This window comes from Plectrocnemia conspersa, unplaced genomic scaffold (genome assembly GCF_051122295.1).
Source record: "Plectrocnemia conspersa isolate PC_06_02 unplaced genomic scaffold, ASM5112229v1 ptg000009l, whole genome shotgun sequence".
NCBI classification, from domain to species: domain Eukaryota; kingdom Metazoa; phylum Arthropoda; class Insecta; order Trichoptera; family Polycentropodidae; genus Plectrocnemia; species Plectrocnemia conspersa.
This window is the reverse complement of record NW_028277173.1, coordinates 14,924,234-14,942,684: the sequence shown is the minus strand read 5'-3', so window position 1 is coordinate 14,942,684 and position 18,451 is coordinate 14,924,234. Positions and strand designations below refer to the sequence as shown.

Here is an 18,451-nt window from a genome sequence, read left to right as displayed (position 1 = left end):
AAACGATAGTAAGTGTAAAAGAATTCAATGAATAACAATACTAAAAAAATTAAAACTTAAATGCTTAGCGAGAAAATAATAACAACGATAAATTAACAAAACTATGTACAAAATAAAGTCAAAGAACACTACCAAAAAGAAAAGTGTACCAACTATCGAATAAAAAAAAATTTTTAGTGACGTCAGGGAAAAAAGGGATTAAGCAAATTTTTTAAAACAAAATTTGAATGAAATAATATTTTTGAGATTCATATTATTATTTCACAACTTTCATAAGCAAAAAGTTTTATTTAAAAAATGAAAGAATATTTATAGATTTCCATGTGACTTATCCCAATTTTCTCGTAACATATTCACGTTGAAAATTTAGTTGTTTTTAATATTTTAAATAAGTAAAATAAATTATTTTGGTGTTTTCAAGTTAATAGTAAAATAACAAATGTAGCCTTGTAGTTCATAAATCATATTATCTTATTATAATAGGTAAAAATAAATAAATAAATAAAAAATAATTGTACTTATATTATTGAAAAAGAAATGTACAACGAAATAGAGAAAAAAAATAAAATACATAATCAACACTTAATTTTTTTTCTTCTTTTTTTTATCTGCCTTCCCGGATTGATTGCGTTTTCCGATCGCTTCAGTCATGCTTTCTGTATCTTCAACCTCCGTCATGATAACATCCTCCTGCATCGGTACACTAAAACCTTCGATATACGGAGTCACTAACTTAAACACTAACTTCTCATGCTGGACGTTAGTAGAGTCTAAGCTTAACTGAACTCGAACTGGATCAAACGAATGGAAAATAACATTTCCACACCTTTGAGTTTGCTCCTGAAATTAATAATAATTAATAAAGACTTATTATATTTAATCAACAATCAATAAGAAACAAACCTCTTCACTATAAAAGAATTTAGGAGCCTTTGGATCATTATCCATACTTTTACCGGATACATAAATGATACCTTCCAAGCCAAACTTTGGAATTAAGATTTGTAGAGCATTTTTCTTTAAAAACAAAATGTATCCTTCCTCTTGTTGAACTTTTCCTCGGAAGAACAACTACGATTGTAAATATTACATTTAAAATAAATATGTAAATATATTTTATTTCTACAAGGTATGTATATAGTATTATATTTATTTACGTGTGTATTTAAAGCAACGGAAGCCCTTCCAGCGTATTGAGCCATTCTGTTCCGATAGTTGAGGTTAACGGTTAACTTGGCAGTTTCAGTTTTATCCAACAATTCTGGATAAGTCGTATCCGCTCCTATGCAAGCGGCCAACAATCGATGAACGATTATATCAGCATATCTGTTCCATAAAAAAATATTCTTTAAAACCATTCATAAAATGTTTATTATTTCACTCGTGACTAATTTCAGAGGGTGTTTCTTAAATTATTTCGAATTAAAGGATGTAATTAAGTAGATTGTAAAATTATAAAATGCAACTTTTAAATATCGCTTGCGAGATCTTTAACAGTTGGTCATGGAACACAAAAATCCTCAAATACTATCTATTTCCTCATTAGCAATTTAACAGATGGTTGTAGATTTATATTGTCTATGAAAGATTGAACTATTTTTTACTTATTCGCAAATGTTTCAGCTTTTTAAGGTAAATAGTTAAGGACTAGAGGTATAAATTAATGAATATTCGAGTTACCTTCTAATCGGTGATGTAAAATGGGTATAAATTGGTGTAGCTAGACCATAATGGAAAAATTCTTTTTTGGTCAAAGTTCCACTAGCAAAATACACAGCCTGCATCATGCACCTGGTAGCCAATATTCTCAGCATTGTGTTGAAAAATGGATTATCTTCTATCACGCATTCGTTTAAAGATTTTGCTAAAGATCCACCAGTAGCGACTTGAATTGTAAAACCCTAAAATATTTACTTATAAGCACATATTTATTTTTTATAATAAACTATTAATTATTACACATACTCTATTTTGACCAGCTTTAATAAGAGGCAAGAAGTTGTTTGGAGGTGGTTCCGGATGCCGTCTAAGCATCGCACATTCAGGAAACTCTGCTACAATCTTCGTAGCCACGGATATATTTGCCAACAACATGAACTCTTCGACCATTGAGTTTGTTTCGCGCATTTTCTTAGCCTCCACGTCAATCGGGTCGTGAGTCTCTGAATCGATCTGAAATCTTATCTCCATCGAAGCCAAAACCAAAGCTCCATTATCCATTCTTCGCTTCTTCAAAATCTTGGCTAGATTATTTAAAGCTCTCAGCGATATAGCAAGAACATCACATTGAGATTTATCGTCGATCCTCAATTGTGCTTCTTCATAAGTCATAGCTCTGCGCGATTTGATTATACTCTTATGAAACTTAGTATTGATAATGTTGGCTTTGCGATCCATCTCCCATATGCACGAAAAAGCAAATCTGTCTTCGCCGCCTCGTAAAGAGCACAAGTTTGAACTGAGCAATTCTGAAAATTATACACGTATTATATTACTTAATGTACATATAATTATGGTTTACTGAACAAACCTGGAACCATGTCTATTCTTTTATCTATCAGATAAACAGTAGTTGCTCTATGAGCTGCTTCCTTATCGAGAGCGTTACCGGGACGTATAAAATGCGATACATCAGCAATATGAACGCCGACTTCATAATTTCCATTTGGTAATTCGCGGCAATGCAATGCATCATCAATATCGGTACAACCCGGAGGATCCACCGAGCATATGTCAATGTTTCGTAAATCCACTCTCTCGGCCAAATCCTAAATAGTTGAAAAATTAATTTATCAACCATTTATATTTATTAATTATTTATTAAAAGCAATTATTGTAAAGCAGGTTATAGTTACTTTTTCAGTAATAACCCATGGAAGCTTTGGCAAGAAACTCAATACAGAATCGCTGAATTTACTATGAGGAACGTCATGCTCCAAAAGTAAAACTTCGTTTTCAGTTTCTTTATCGCCAATCTTGCCCAAAGCCCGAACAAAATGTCCCAGAGGATATCGAGAGTTTTTAGGCCATGAGTCGATAGCGACGATGATTCGTTGAGATTTCAAAGTCTCAGCTTGTCGAGTCTCTATCCGGATTTTAGGAATCTTCCGTTCGGCAGGAACGAATAAATGTCGAGTTCCACCTTAAAATATATATACGTATTAAACTTATTTAAATTTTTATTCATATGACATAATTAATTTAATTCATACCTTTGAGTATACTTGGCTGTAAAATACCGCAATACTGTCTCCATTTCCTTCTGATGATTCCAACGATGGTACCAGTCGGTGTGAGATCTTCTTTTTTAATCCTCTTCTTCTTACCGTCTGATTCTAATATGATGCTTTCATCTTCGATAATATCACCAGGATCTTCTCCAACATCCTCCAAAACAATTTCACTCGGACAAGACCACTGATCTTCCGGTAACAGCCTCAATGCGACTATATCCCCGTCTACAGCTCTATTGAGACCTTCTCGTCCTTGCACCAGAATCTAATTTATATTATACATACATCTTTTAATATTGAATTATAAATTTATATATAAAGTATATTGGTTTAGAAGAAGACTGTCACTCTTGACAGATATTATTTGTGGCAGTTAGTTTCAAAACACCGCTATATAGTCCTATAAATGTAAATTGGCAGCAGTGTTTTATAGAGTGACCGACAAGTGGCATGTTCAGCCACAACTATATGCCACACCTTATCAAAGATTAGAAATATTGCTGAGCATATATTTTTTCTTAAAACTATTTAAAGATCAATTTTATACAAATGAATAAAGCCAATAAGAACCATGTAAATATTAGAGGTCGAGAATAAGGCAATATTTATACTCTTCATATTTGACAAAATAATTTCTATAACAAATACTTTTTAATTTCATTTCTACATAGTATCTGTAACAATGCCCCAAAATCCATTAAAAATAAATTGAACATGAGTGTCCATTATTTAGCCTGGTCAAGATATGAAAGCTTTATTATAATGCATATTTTAAAATGTGTTTTGAGTCTTCTTCCCAACTGACGAAATACAAAACAACTTACGAATTTATCATAACCTTCGACGTTTACAGAACCTTCTAAAAAGTTATCCCTGGAAGCTAAGAATGAGCCTTGAAGCAACTTTCCACCCTTAATTCCCTCATGAATTTGTCCCGGTGTCAGATGTAAAGGAAAAAGTGTTTCATTGCTGTTATTTTCAAGTATATAATTATGATGCGATAGTTTATCACTTAATCCAATGCAATCTTTCAAACTATTCACATAATCACGCACTAAAATAAAAAAAAATAATATAAAAAACATATAATAAATAATAGTCATATTAATTTACCTGTACTGGCAATTATGCCTTCGGCTAATGCTTTCTTATAGTTCTCAACATCTTCGGTTAAGAGCATCACTCTGACTTTATCTCTCTCGTCCATTTTGTTTTTAAAATTCAATGAAATGTGTTTATCATACCACAAAGTTGCAACTCTTATAGCTCTATCATTTCTATCGTTTATTTTTTCTCCGGGAAATCTCTCAATGTAAGTATCTCTGTAATTAATAATAATAATTTAATAAAATATAAAAACTGTACCCACCCATATTAATGAATACATACTTATGATGTTCGTTGACGAAAACGTAAAACTTCCTGCTTGGATTTGCCATTAGATCGGTTAATCTTTTGTAAACACTCATACTGCGATGCTTCACCTCGTCCAAAACGGTATATAGAATTATTACATTCTTAAAGATTTCATCTTCCAAAACGTCTATTTGATTCAATATAACGTTTGTGTCAAGCACTAAATAATGGGGAGACACAAACGTCGAGCTTTTTGATACGGGTTCCATATCGAGAACCGCTTCATCGATGCTATGATGGCAAACTTTACAAATTGTAGAACCGCACCATAGGTCATCCCGCAAATAATGCTCTCGCACGATCTGATTCAAAAACAATGTTTCATTCAACAAGTTTCGTTACAAACATAACGCACATAACCTACAATATTTTATTTTTGATAATATGTGTATTGTGATGTATAGCTTACTTTCAGCACATTTCCTCGCTTGGTTAATGATAGAAAACTCTTAGAGGCCAACATTTTGGCGGCCTCTTGTCACACCACGTTTGACAGCAAATTGTTTCAAATCATTTGGCCATAACAAATAAAAATGTGCAATTGTATGACATGTGGAAATGTTTATTATTTTAGTTTGTATTGAAAGAAATATATTTAAACTGTTTTACTCATTATAATAAACTATTTAAAATAATAAATAGCAAGAATTCAAATACTTAGTCTTGTGTTTTATATTAAAAAGAGAATAAAAAATATTGAGGTTATAAAAGTTCTTCCATTTTTCACTCCTCTCTCCTGTCCGTATTTTTTTAATCTTGCAGCTCTGGAGAACATCGTGCAGTAAACTACTTTTCCTATGCGATGGCTAGAAAAAGTAGAACAAGCAAGTGAAAACGCATGTTCATTACAATATTTTTTTTATTTATTTATATTGAAACTTGTTCTTAATTTTCTAAAGTGTCTTCAAATTTTGAAAATATGTTTTTGTGAATGAATTAGTTAAGACATGAGTTTGTTAACAAAAAATATTACATTTCCAGAAAAAAATATTATAGAAACTGTGGGAGCTTATACAGTGGGTTACCAAATTAATAGGGACACCTATAAAAATATTCGCTTTTACTATATTCATAAAAAAGTTATCTATGATTTATTGTACAATAATTATTATTTATTATAAAGAACATTTAATTGGGAACATTTAAACACCATATTTGTCATTCATCCACATTTATTTTTTTATTTAATTATATATAAACATTATCACATAAAAAATAATATTTTGTAATACCGCCTTTTGCCGCAATTACAGCTTGTAGACATCATGGTAAACTCTCAATTTACACTTTTGCATTTTGTTATACGTGCTAAATTTAAAACTTGGCTTTTTATCGCCGTGCGCGTGTTTATTCCTCAAATTTCAGTATATTCGATAACACTGAATAGCACACGATGACACTAATAAGCGGTTACTTGCAATTTTAACCAATATTTGAGGAATATACACACGTACGGTGATAAAAAACTAAGTTTTAAATTTTAAAACATATTTATGTAGCAAAACGTTGGTTTGAAAAATCTGGTTTCTGAGCGTGGGCGAATATAATTAATAAGTACCAAATAATGTATATTTATATTTTATTTTTATTTTAATATAAATAAAACTATTAATATATTTTACCGCATCTGACCACTTTTGCATCTGTTAAGACCATAAATTTATATTAGAAGAAAATAGACGTTTGTTTTCATTTCTGTTAGTTTGTTGTTTGCCTGTGAGATTAAGTTGTATATCACTATATTATGCTTTAATGTACATATTTTATCAATTACAAACGATGTGTTTTCCAATATTGTTTTATCAATATTTTCAGATCATGAATTTCCTAATTTTCGACGAAAACTTTTCCTTCTTGGAATAATAAATGATACAATGGATTCAGATTTGCAGCCTCATTCCATCAAAATGAAGAGTTCTGGTGATAACCATGATGATTCTGAAGATATATACCAATTAGAAACTGAAAACAGCGATGATAGCAGTTTAAGTAAACCAAAAAGCTCACCAGAACAAACACCGATCAACTTTGGAAAGGTAGAAATAATAAATTATTATATTTGATCATTTTTTGATTTATTTTTAACTATTTCAGAGTAAAAATGGGTTTAAAAGAAGCGATAAAGATGTTCCAAGTATAAAGCTAAATTATGGTTTTATTAATATACATTATAATTTTCATGTATTTCATATATTATTTTTATAGAAACAACAAAAATATCTAACTCTGATACAATTAAACATATGGTAATCTTAATATATCTTATAATTTTATTATTTTAGACATATATACTGTATAATTTAATGTTTTAGAACAAGAATATTATAGAACGGAACGATAACTCAATAGATGATGATGATAGTAGTAAATCTTCTGGTATACAGGAGTTATCAGATCATAATGATGAGATTAACGAGTCGATACAGAGAAAGAATATGTATATCAAAGAATTGCTTAGCGATTTACAGGTATTGTTTGTTGTGTTTATTGCTTAATAATATTAATAATAAATGAATATATTTGTAGCTTTTAGATGAAGAGAACAGAGCTTTACACAATGAAGTGACTCGTCTTAAAGATAAACTGTCCGAGGCCACTCTGCATATTCATGATCAAACAATAACAATCAACAATGCTAAAACTGAAAATATTTTTCATATAGAAGAAATAAATAATCTAAAAAATGTTCAATCCGTCTTACAGTCTCAATTAGAATCTTTTATGAACTCCAATAAGTCTTTTGAAAATCAAATGGATGAATTTGTACAGCAAATGGACATAAGAATTAACGAGTGGCAGGTAAGTGGGTCTAATCAATGATATGTTAATGTTTTTATTTGATTCTTATTTATTACAAATATGTTTTTAACAGGACATATTAGAAAATAAAGAGTCAGAAATTAAAATATTGAATGATGAAATATTTCAACTTCAGCAAAAACTATCTTCAATCAATCAACGAGATCCTGACTATTTTGATGATGTATTTTTGATATTTTTCATTTAATATCCATATTATATGCAATAAATTAATAGTAATAATTAATTTTTATCAGGTCATCAAGTACCGAGATGAGCAAATAACAGATTTACAGAATAAATTGAGTGAAGCCACAAACGAACTGATAAAATCGACTCATATAATAGAAAAGCTTAAGAAAGAAGAAGATAGCTCTAAAATGGCTATATCTTTAGATAATATGGATGAAAACGTTACAATCGAAAGACTGAAAATTCAATTATATAAAACTAAAACTGAAAATATTGATTTGGAAGATTGTTTAAAGTTAAAAGAAGTAGAGGTAGGTAAAATATTTGATTGATGTATGAATATATGTTATTTATTTATGTTTTTTATAAAGCTGGCTGAAGCATTGGGACAAGTCAATAGCTTTCATTCAAATATTGAAGTGAAAGATATAATGCAAATAAATAAGAAGCACAAGCAGCAAATAAAGATACGTGACGATCAGATAAAGAATCTTGTGGCTGAAAATAATAATTATGTAAAGTTGATCGATCAGATTCAATTGGAAAATGCTATCATGAGGTACAAGTACAAATATAATCTATTTTATTAATTAAAACTCAACTTATCTTGTATTTTTAAAGGAAAAAATTGAATCTACCACCAGAACAAATCATTTCAACTAACAATATTTTATCAAAGTATACTAAATTAAAGAAAGAGTTGGGTAGTGCGATTAAAAAACAACATTTAATGGATGAGCAAAACATCACATTGAAAATTCGCTTACGACAAAAAGAGAAATGTATAAAAAAGCTGTATGGATATATCAAAAATCAAGGAATTGTAATTCCTGAACATTTTTTGTCAGTAATACTGACAGAAGAACAATCTACTTTAGCTTTTGAAGCTAATGATAATAACTTTACTAATGAAATTGAATTTCAAAATAATAATATTGAAAGGTACGGTATTTAAGTTTTGTATCTGATTTTTTTATAAATATATAAATTTATCGTATTTCAGTGACTCAAATGTATCAGACAATGATGTTGTAAATAAAAATGTGGAGAATGACGACACTTCTTTATTAAAAAAAAACAATTCACGCTTATTACTTGAAAATGAAGCACTGAAGAAAGGTCTCGATGAAATATTTGAAGCTTTACAACACAAAGGTTTATAGCTTTATAAAATTTAATATAATAAATTACTCTTCAAATCTTAAGAATCTCTACTTATTTAAAAAAAATGCATACTAATTCATTTGGTATACAAAAAGTACTTCTAGAGTACACTATGTATATATATAAATTATTATTTTTTAGTTGCTGACTCGTCACTAGAAATAAGCAGTGAATGTATGGAACGATTAGTTAAAATATTAGACTCAAAACACATGTCTGGATGGTTTCAACCAGCAATGCGGATTTTATTGGACTTGAAGACAGATAAAGGAAACCAGGATAGTTTAAAATACATGCTAAAAGAAGCCAGGTAGTATTTTTTTTATAAATATTAGGTTGTTTTTCATTTTATTTCTCACAAAAACCATGAAGTTATTAACAGACTTAATTACACCAATTAATCATTCTTTTTATTTCGATAATCTATCTAAGAATAATGGGGGGAGGGAAGTTATTCATTAATTATTTTAATATCTTTTTCGTTCATATATACATACTTACATATGTTAAGAAATATTATTTTATATTAATAGTAAGGTCTTTAAGCATATATACTATCATACTCTCGGATTTTATAAAATACAACAATATTTTCGACCAAATAATATATGTATATAATATATTTTAAATTAAATTGTTTCTTATATTTTTCATGTGTAATGAATAAAGAAATTTTTTAATATTTTTATGTAGTCTATAATCTTAATAATCATTTATTTCAGAAAAGATATGGTGTCTATACTTGATTTATTATCTAAAGAATCTCAAAAAAATGATAATTTAGAGCAAAAAGTTTTGGATTTGCAAAAAAATTCATCCAAAGGAGACACCGATAAAATGAAAATTGAAGATGCTAAGTCAAATGTTTGGAATATCAATCATTCTGAATATGTCAAAGGTCAATTAGCGGATGATTATCTACAAACTGCTAGTAAATCTTACACGTCTGCATTACACGAAAACCTGAAAAACTTTCAAAAGCAATTTGAAGTGCTATACGATAGCATGACAGATATATTTGCACAAAATTCTTCGGATCAAAATAAATGGTCAACGTTGGAGGAGAACTATAAAAAAGAGATAATGGAACTGAAGCTTTCATTGGAATCATTGAAAGGCAGAAGTGATATTTTGCCATCCAATGAAGATAATGAGAAACGTGATAAGTTGTACTTTGAAAGGAAATGCTCGTATTTAGAAGAAACACTCAAGTTTTTGAGAAACGATCATAAAAATATAAAAACTGAGTTGTATCAATATAAAATCGAGTGTTATGAAAAGTTGAAATATTACGAAGTCGAATTACAAAAGATGATGTTCCATACGGCTAATTTGAGAAACGTGATGAGGAAATCTGTACCGTTGCAGATATTTATAAAGCAGAATATCAAATTGAACGACTACGAATTAAAATATAGGTTGCTGTTGAACGAATTACAGAAAGGCTCTGAATGTCTTAACATAAATAAAGAAGTAGATGAAAATAAAAATTTAAAAACTAATGAATTATTGTCGAAAGATGGTAATAATTTTTAATACTGTTATATTGATTGTAACAACAAGTGTAATGATATTTATTTACAGATAATCAAAGAGGTATAGCTGAATCGAATCAAACATTGGACGAATTGAAAGCTCAAGTAAAACGTTTAGAATGCGAGAATCTTAATTTACAGAAAAATCAGAACGAACTCACGTATGTGTTATTTTTATTTTCATTTAATATACATTTCATAATTTTATAAATAAATCATTTTAGTGATAAGGTTTATTCTTCATGGATTAATAATGAAGATTCTGTAAATGAATCTAAATTGCACGACTTGAATGAAAAAATTGAGTTTCTTCAGTCGGAAAATTTGCAATTAAATTCTAAATTGGAAATCATGAGCGAGCAGGTTTTTAGCTATTCTTTATTAATTAATTAATAGTTTTAATCTATATTACAATACAAATTCTAGGTTAATTATTATGAACATATTAAATTGGCAAATGATTTGGAAATGAATATTTTGAGGCATCAAATACTCGATTTACAATCAAGTAATGATAATAAAGCAATAATTGCAAGGTATATTATTATATTTAATATATACTGTGTTTAAATATATTTTATATATTTTTAATTTTTAGGCTCAATGGCGAAATATTAATATCTCATATGCATATAGCAGAAATGAACAATAAGCGCGAGTCTCTATTGCAAAATCTTGAAAAAGAACAAGATAAATGTAAAAAATTGAATGAAATCATAACTGAAAAGGATATTCAGTTTGATAATTATGTATCGAGGACGAATTTAAAGATTAATTTTTTGAGTACAGTTCTTCAAATTATGAGAGAACAGTATCAAGGTTCTCTTCCTTTGGCAGTCTTGGAAAATGCTCAAAATAGTCAAAGAGAAGCTGTGAATAAATTGAAAGAACTGAAGCAATTGGAAAGCGATCTAAATAATACGAAAAACAATTATGAAGAAAGAGTATTAAAGGATTTGATGATGAAACTTCAAGATGATTCATGCCTTCATCAAGCAGAATCTCAATGTCCACATCATATAAACTTGGAACTTAAAGTTAGATTATCTTTATAATTTAAATTATATTTATGTATAACTTATTTATAGTACAAATTATTTGTAGGAATTAACATGGAATAGAGAGAAATGTATGTTGAAAGAGCAATCCGAAAACTTTAAAATATCTAATAAACAACTGGAGGATAAAATTGCTTCTTTAGAGGAAAGTTTGATCATATTGACATTTGGCTTTGGTAAAAGCACTGATGCCACAGTTAATTTAAATAATAAAGAATCTTCGTGTATGTTTAATATTAAAAGAACTATGTCTATGGTAGAATTGACAGATGTTGATGATGAAGATGACGCAAAATGTAGTCAAGATACTGAAAAACCGACTCCAATGCCTAGAAAAATTGTTAATAAATCGTCTCCGCAACACAAAAATTATAACTCAGATAAGAGTATTATAGACATTGATAATTTACCAGGCTCTCCTATAAAGACTAATAAAAGATCTCAGGAAGTCGTCATTCAGACTGATACAATATCACTCAATACCGTCGAATGCCAAACAGATTTGATAGAAAAAGCTATAGCTCAAACACCTATACAAGATAATGTTAAAGATTTATTAGAACATAAGCTACAACAGGCTCTGTCTTTAGCTAATGAAAGAGCTGAAAAAATCATCAAAATGCAAGTGGATATATTTACTATGACTTCAAAGATTACCACGCTAGAAGAGGGATTGAAAGATAAAGATATTCGTATTGAAGATTTAACTGGAAAAATAGAAAAGTATTCTAAATCATCTAACGCTAAAGGAAGCGAGGAATATGAGATGGAGATTGAAAAGTTAAACTCGTTTTTAAATAAGCTCAAAACTCTCGAGACTGATAAAGATGCGGAGATTGAAGAATATAAAGAGTTACTGAAGAACGAGAAGATTGAACATAACAAAACTAGTTCTTTGGCTCAAAAGCAAATTGCCGATATGGTGGCGAAAATTGATGAATTGGAAAGAGAGCACGATAAGTAATTTATATTTATGCGTAGATTGAACTAAATTAGTTGAAAATAACCAATTGTATATTTTTCAGTCTTAAGAATCTTTTGAATAAACCGTCGCATATTGAAGCATATAATGTTTCTATGGAAAAGTGCAGGAAGCAAATCATTGAACTGGAAGATAAGTGTTTCCAATTGCAGAAGGACTTTGATACCGAACATGCTGCATTGTATGTGTTTTAATAAAATATTGTTTGGATGCATTTTTGCTATAAATATATGTGTTCTTAGGTCATCTTCAAAATCAGAGTGCGAAAGATGGAAGTCTTTAGCGGCCGAACGTTACTTGAGTCTCGAGTCTCTGAATAAACGTCTAGAAGAGAAATATAGTGACGAAGTAAACTCTTACAAGATTGAAACTTCCCATTGGCTGTCCGAACTGGCGACATCAAAAGAGGAAATAACTGAACTCAAAATATATTTGAACGATCATAAGAACGCTGCAGTAAAGCAAATCGTCGAGAGGAATATAAACATAGAAAAATTGCATGCTGCAAATTCCAATTTGAAGGTATGAAAATATATTATTATTAAACAATGTTATGTGATCTATTTATTTATGAATGAATTTTAGCAACAAATACTGAATCTCCATAGTGTGATATCTGTAAATGATCCCTCGTTTGATCTCAGTGAAATCATAGAAATGGAAGAAGAGTTTGTCTTCAATGGTGATGATTCATTGAAACTGTTAGACAATGATGGAGAGCTGATTGCAGATAATAAACTATCTAAAAACTGGTATTATTAATTTAATATGATAGATATAATAAGAAAATTATAAACGAGTAAAAAAGTTTTGTTATAAAAATATTCTACTTTAAATTTAAATCTTTCATCAATATCTTTTAAAATATTATCATTGACACCGACATAAACTGATATACAAAACAAATAGAACAAATTACGCAGGCTCTAAAATGGACTATTTTTGAGAACTCCACTCTGTTTCTTTTATTATATGAATACTTTAATTAACATATAATTATATAGGCCTGAAAATGTGATTGAAAGACTAAGAAGAGAAAAGCAAATGTTTGGAAAGCAAAACGCCATTTTGAGAAAGCAAATTAAAATAATGAATGCCAGAGAGCGCAGAACCAAATTAGAACTACAAAATTTGAAATCTCAAATGTCTAAAAAGTACATATTTAATGTTATACTTTAATGTGTATTAAAAACTTAATAATGTTTATCTTATCAGGCACACGCCGGGCAACCTTATTAGAACGTTTAATCAGCAAGATGAAAATTATTTACTATTAAAAAAGATTGCTGCTTTAGAATCGCAGTTGACTGATAAAAACTCAGTTAATTTAGATAGTGATACTTTCAAAGTGACGCAGTTAGCTTTATGGGAGAAACAGAAAAGGTTAATATTTATTATATATACAATGTATGTATGTATTTTACTTTATTAATAAATATAATGTTTTATATGCAAATAGATGGCAAGAGAATTCAGAAAGATGGAAACAGCGTTATATTGAAAAGAGCGCTGAATTAGAAAAGCTAAAGAAGAATTTTGATTCTTGTAGAATGCTGATGCAACGTCTCGAACGTGAAAAGCGTAATTTGGATTCAAGATTATCAAAATATTCCAGGGGTATAAGGAGGCGTTATCTTATCAATGAAATTAGATAATATAACATATAATTATTATAGAAGGTTTTACTCCATCTACGATAACCGGAGAGAGCGATGGACATCTTGAAATGTTACTGCAAGATAAAGAGAGACTGGAAAAAGAAGTACAGTCTTTGAAACTGAAAATGGAGAGCAAAATCAAGCATAATTCTCTTATGGAAAAATTAGAAATGCAGCAGAGAAGGATTACTACTTTAGAGTTGGCTGAAAAGGTATATTCGTTAATTTATCTTCGATCAATACATTTTGGATTACACCGAAATTGTTTCAGGGAAAAGATGTATTGGTGAATGAATATGAACGTCTATTAGCGCAGAATTCATTATTGGCAAAGCAGAACGTTAAACTAGAAACGGAACTTCTTGAAAATCAGTTATCAAATATTGGTAGGAGATTGGAACCGGACGGTTCCGACGGTGAAAGTTCTTGTTGTCGGAGAGTCAAGCAACAGAACGCTCATTTAGAGAGGTCTAATTTTTATTTTTTGTATATTTGCTATTGAATTTTTTGATTAATTATTATTGTAGTTATATTAAGTTGTTGAAAGAAGAAAATAGCCAGTTGATTGCGAAAAATATTGAAAATGCGACTTTTGGGGATCAATCTGTCAACACTGGTACATCGTCTCAAGTTAAGCGTCTTTCAGAGTTGGAAAAAACAGTTTTAACACTGAGAGGTTGTTTTATTGTTTTTTAATTAATTGTAAAAAAATTCTTTATGCAATAGATTTTTTTTTAATTTTAAAGGTTTGGTTGGAAAACTACAATCTGAAAATAAGAGATTACATAATTTAAGTATTAAATTGAAAACACAATATGAAGAAAAGCACCACGATAGAGTATGAATTAATAAGTATATATTATATTTATAAAATATTTTTAATTTAATATTCAATTATATTTATATAGGATAGGGAGAAAGTAGAAATTGAAATTGAGAGGTTGAAAAAAATTATCAATGAAAAAGATGAACTGTTAGGTAAAGCTAAAGAGTTGCTGAAGAAAGCCGTTGAAAAAGAAAAACAACTTATTAGAGAGGTACATATGTAATTACATACTAAATCTTGTAATTAATTTATTCTTATGCTGTATGTCATTATAGGTTGAGGAACTCAGAGAAAAATGTCTACAATTACGATAGCATTGTAGTAAAAAAATCTAGTCATTATTTTTTGCTGTGTTCAGAATCGATTATTGTATTTATAATAAGAAGTAATTTAATAATAAAAATTTTTTTAAATTTGTATAATGTTTAGATGTAAATTACGAAATATTTTGTGAACCATTTATTATTAATATTTTTATAGTAATTAATTGAAATAAAATAAATCAAACAAATCCAAAAAAGTTTTTTTTACAATAAAATATTATTTAATTTTGAATTCAACAAATATACAGTGGAATTTAAATTAGGTATTTTTTTATTATTTTTTTGATATTTGATTGCAAAAATAAAAATAAATTATAAAAATAGTTTAGTGAGTACTTCGTATTTTATTTTCTTCTATATAAATAAATATTAAGTCTATAGAGTACACACATACGAAATTTGGGTTACAAAAAAACGTTTTTTGGGTTTTAAATATTGATAAAAACGACGAATATTTAGAGCGGATCGTATTAGAATTTTTACAAAATATTTCGATAGATATTTCAAAATGGGTCAATCATACAACGCAGCAAATATGTCTGGAAAATACAAAGGTTTACAGGCTATAATAATACAGCAACCTTTACACCGTGAGTAAGCCATAAGTTAAATTTGATTGGGAACTCTGCGGCGGAATCCTATTCGGGTGCATTATATTATTTTGCTATTATTCAAAATTTGTACTTTTATTCTTATTACTACAGAATATGTCAACTTAAAAATAGTAAAAACTATTAAAAGCACCGTCCATTACTATATAGTATCAGTTTGACACCCTTACATCCGTACACAACTTTGTGGACGCCCTTTGAGTTTGCCGTTTTATTTCGAACTGGGTCAAAGTGCGAATTAAATTAAGAGTGGCATTAGATATATCTAGATACATACAATGTATATAAAACGAGGAGAGGGGGTTGTGCAAACAAGAATTAATTCAATCTCATTCACAAACACTAAGAACCCGACCAACGTTTTTTTATTGGGAAAAGCCAATGCGAGAGCTTTCTGGGACGAGCGCTTTTGTGCTCCGTTTGATGAAAGCTCGGGTGGTTTTTGTAGCCATAAATCTCAAAGCCTGCTTGTGAACGTTACCTCCCATACCCTTTTAGTTACGCGAGATACACGAGAGGATGTATAAAGAAATTTTCTTCAGGAAAAAGTAATATAATTTGCTAGACAGTTCACCTACATTTTATATAAAATGGAATAAAAAAGCAGCTTATACAATTTCTAAGAAATCTATTTTAAGTTAATTTCTTACTATAAAATTATATATAATTTTGTTGTATGGCTATTACGAATTGATAATACTGTAAGTAAAATGTTTATTATTTTTGTAAAAATTATATACATACTATATGTATCTGATATTGACTTTTGACGACACGATTATTAGATAACGCACTAATAAGTAGATTTAATTAAAAGAAAAGACTTGTAGATATGTTTTTCATGTTTTATAAAAATAGCGTACCCTTCACATTTTAATTAAAAACTGCGACAGCATTTTATTGTACACCGTACATATTTTTGTACGTATACATAGTAAAAGATGAAAGAAGAGAAATAACGAGCACTTGAATGGACTCTGTTGACAGCTCGTTAAAAAATGTCTAGTGAAGTTATTAAAAAATATAGGAACAATGTTTAAAGGTATGTTAATGGGTTTTAGATACATAAAATAATATAAATGCTATTATGTATTAGAATATAGTTTGTATTGTCTTACAATTATAACACCTTTAAATATTAAATTAAATTTATTATATATCGGTACGTATCCTATGGCTGTTTAACCTGCGGCTTACCAATTATTTGCAGCCCACAAGTTAATTTAGAAAAAATGATCTAAAAAAAATTAAACACACATGTAAGGCATAAATATACTATTCAAAGTTTTGTACCAACTTTCACCCTAGGCTACAATTTGATGAAAAAATGCTTGTTATTTTTCCATATTCTACACACGCCTGTAGCTAGAATCAAAAATACGCAAATGTCGTTTTCAATATAAAAAGCAGACGTAATGCGTTTTTAATGAAATAAAACTATTTTTTTAAATATTATATATCAATTTAAATTAGAAATGATTGACATTTAGGAAGATTAAAATTTCAAGAAGCATTTAAAAATTACCTAATTTATTTCTACAGAACTTATGGTCAAATCGTAAACTACGAAATCATTCAATTGACTTTTTTTTTCAGTGAAACTATGAAATTCTTTGACTGAATCATTTTTACTACACTTAAACAGTAACTGATATTTATCTCTCGATTTCAAATATAAATCAACTATGAATGGCAAAATTAATGGCAAATATTATTTTACTAATTATTAATTTATTTATTAGTTTTCCGATGTTTATAGATATTTACAAAAATTGTGTTTGTCCGATGGATGGAAAGCACATCTGCTCTGTACTACCTCTTTTAGCAAAAATTAAATAAAAAATTGCATGTATACACTCTTTCGAACCTTGTTCAAAATATAGGTACTCTTTCAGCACCCCTTGAACACCCACTATAAATTTATTTATTTATGTAATTTATTGCATGGCATCTGTTCTAAAATTTGCTCATTTGCACTCCAGAACACAAATACAATCATCCCATCATCTTCTTGCCTATTCTTGGGTGGTAACAACTACATAATTAATTTTTTGTGACTAAACAAATAATGGAGATTATCAAATATTTCCCGTTCACTCGTACAGAAAAATTCTGACCAATAATTTAAAAGAATATAAATTAAATTAATATACATATATTTCTAAGCCATATTTTGCATTTGATATCAATCTGAAACATTCAATCCAATCAAGACTGACTGAATATTCGGTTTCGTTATATTTCAGCCGTAATCAAACACTGTATTTTTTGTTCGAAACTGGCTGAAACCAAACTAAAACCGTAACCTAACATTGTACAATGTTAAAAAAATATAAAGATAACAAATCTCACAGTATACAGTAATTTATTTATATTGTGTTAAACATTGACACAGTCAAATGCGAGGCCTTGTTGTTATGATTTATTTGGGTCATACCTGTTACAAATATTGTTATGGACCAAACCGAGCAGGAAAATCTCACCCGATTCTTCTTATAATAACGGCTTTCTTACTGCGCGATGTCAAGCCTACGTATAATTACACGTATAAGTTAAATAAAACATTACAACCATTTTAAGTGTATTATTGGGCTTTCCTACGTGGGTTAAGGTCGCATGCATATGGAAAAAAATCCGCTGACATCTCCTCGAGC

The 18,451-nt window shown here is 29.0% G+C and overlaps 2 protein-coding genes across 2 annotated transcripts; one reads left to right on the top strand and one right to left on the bottom strand.

Annotated features, from left to right (window-relative positions):
* Positions 1 to 502: 502 nt before the first annotated feature.
* Positions 503 to 5,165, bottom strand: Dis3 (exosome complex exonuclease RRP44-like protein Dis3). Its single transcript, XM_088191476.1, has 12 exons — positions 5,059 to 5,165; positions 4,623 to 4,951; positions 4,347 to 4,555; positions 4,058 to 4,287; positions 3,213 to 3,498; positions 2,856 to 3,142; positions 2,531 to 2,768; positions 1,966 to 2,468; positions 1,681 to 1,901; positions 1,158 to 1,326; positions 904 to 1,071; positions 503 to 840 (listed from the first exon to the last, which is right to left on the bottom strand). Exons 1-12 carry the CDS (start codon positions 5,110 to 5,112, stop codon positions 583 to 585), a joined length of 2,952 nt encoding a protein of 983 aa, XP_088047602.1. The 5' UTR covers positions 5,113 to 5,165; the 3' UTR covers positions 503 to 582.
* A 1,132-nt stretch (positions 5,166 to 6,297) lies between these two features.
* Positions 6,298 to 15,307, top strand: Cep290 (Centrosomal protein 290kDa). Its single transcript, XM_088191586.1, has 30 exons — positions 6,298 to 6,365; positions 6,465 to 6,685; positions 6,744 to 6,783; positions 6,855 to 6,895; positions 6,962 to 7,117; positions 7,176 to 7,448; positions 7,522 to 7,632; positions 7,706 to 7,951; positions 8,012 to 8,199; positions 8,262 to 8,582; positions 8,644 to 8,795; positions 8,946 to 9,114; positions 9,527 to 10,326; positions 10,389 to 10,500; positions 10,564 to 10,702; positions 10,766 to 10,875; positions 10,938 to 11,376; positions 11,444 to 12,357; positions 12,423 to 12,560; positions 12,622 to 12,901; positions 12,965 to 13,131; positions 13,384 to 13,533; positions 13,595 to 13,762; positions 13,839 to 13,996; positions 14,056 to 14,249; positions 14,309 to 14,505; positions 14,565 to 14,713; positions 14,784 to 14,875; positions 14,946 to 15,074; positions 15,139 to 15,307. The coding sequence occupies exons 2-30, from the start codon at positions 6,524 to 6,526 to the stop codon at positions 15,175 to 15,177; spliced, it is 6,234 nt and encodes a 2,077-aa protein (XP_088047712.1). The 5' UTR covers positions 6,298 to 6,365; positions 6,465 to 6,523; the 3' UTR covers positions 15,178 to 15,307.
* Positions 15,308 to 18,451: the final 3,144 nt, after the last annotated feature.

Coding starts and splice junctions, on each gene's coding strand:
- Dis3 (XM_088191476.1), bottom strand. CDS start 5,112: ATGTTGGCCTCTAAGAGTTTTCTATCATTAACCAAGCGAGGAAATGTG. Junction 4,952..5,058: donor AGCGAGGAAATGTGCTGAAA/GTAAGCTATACA, acceptor TTTTTGAATCAG/ATCGTGCGAGAGCATTATTT. Junction 1,902..1,965: donor TTAAAGCTGGTCAAAATAGA/GTATGTGTAATA, acceptor TAAATATTTTAG/GGTTTTACAATTCAAGTCGC.
- Cep290 (XM_088191586.1), top strand. CDS start 6,524: ATGGATTCAGATTTGCAGCCTCATTCCATCAAAATGAAGAGTTCTGGT. Junction 10,703..10,765: donor TGGAAATCATGAGCGAGCAG/GTTTTTAGCTAT, acceptor TACAAATTCTAG/GTTAATTATTATGAACATAT. Junction 10,876..10,937: donor AATAAAGCAATAATTGCAAG/GTATATTATTAT, acceptor TTTAATTTTTAG/GCTCAATGGCGAAATATTAA.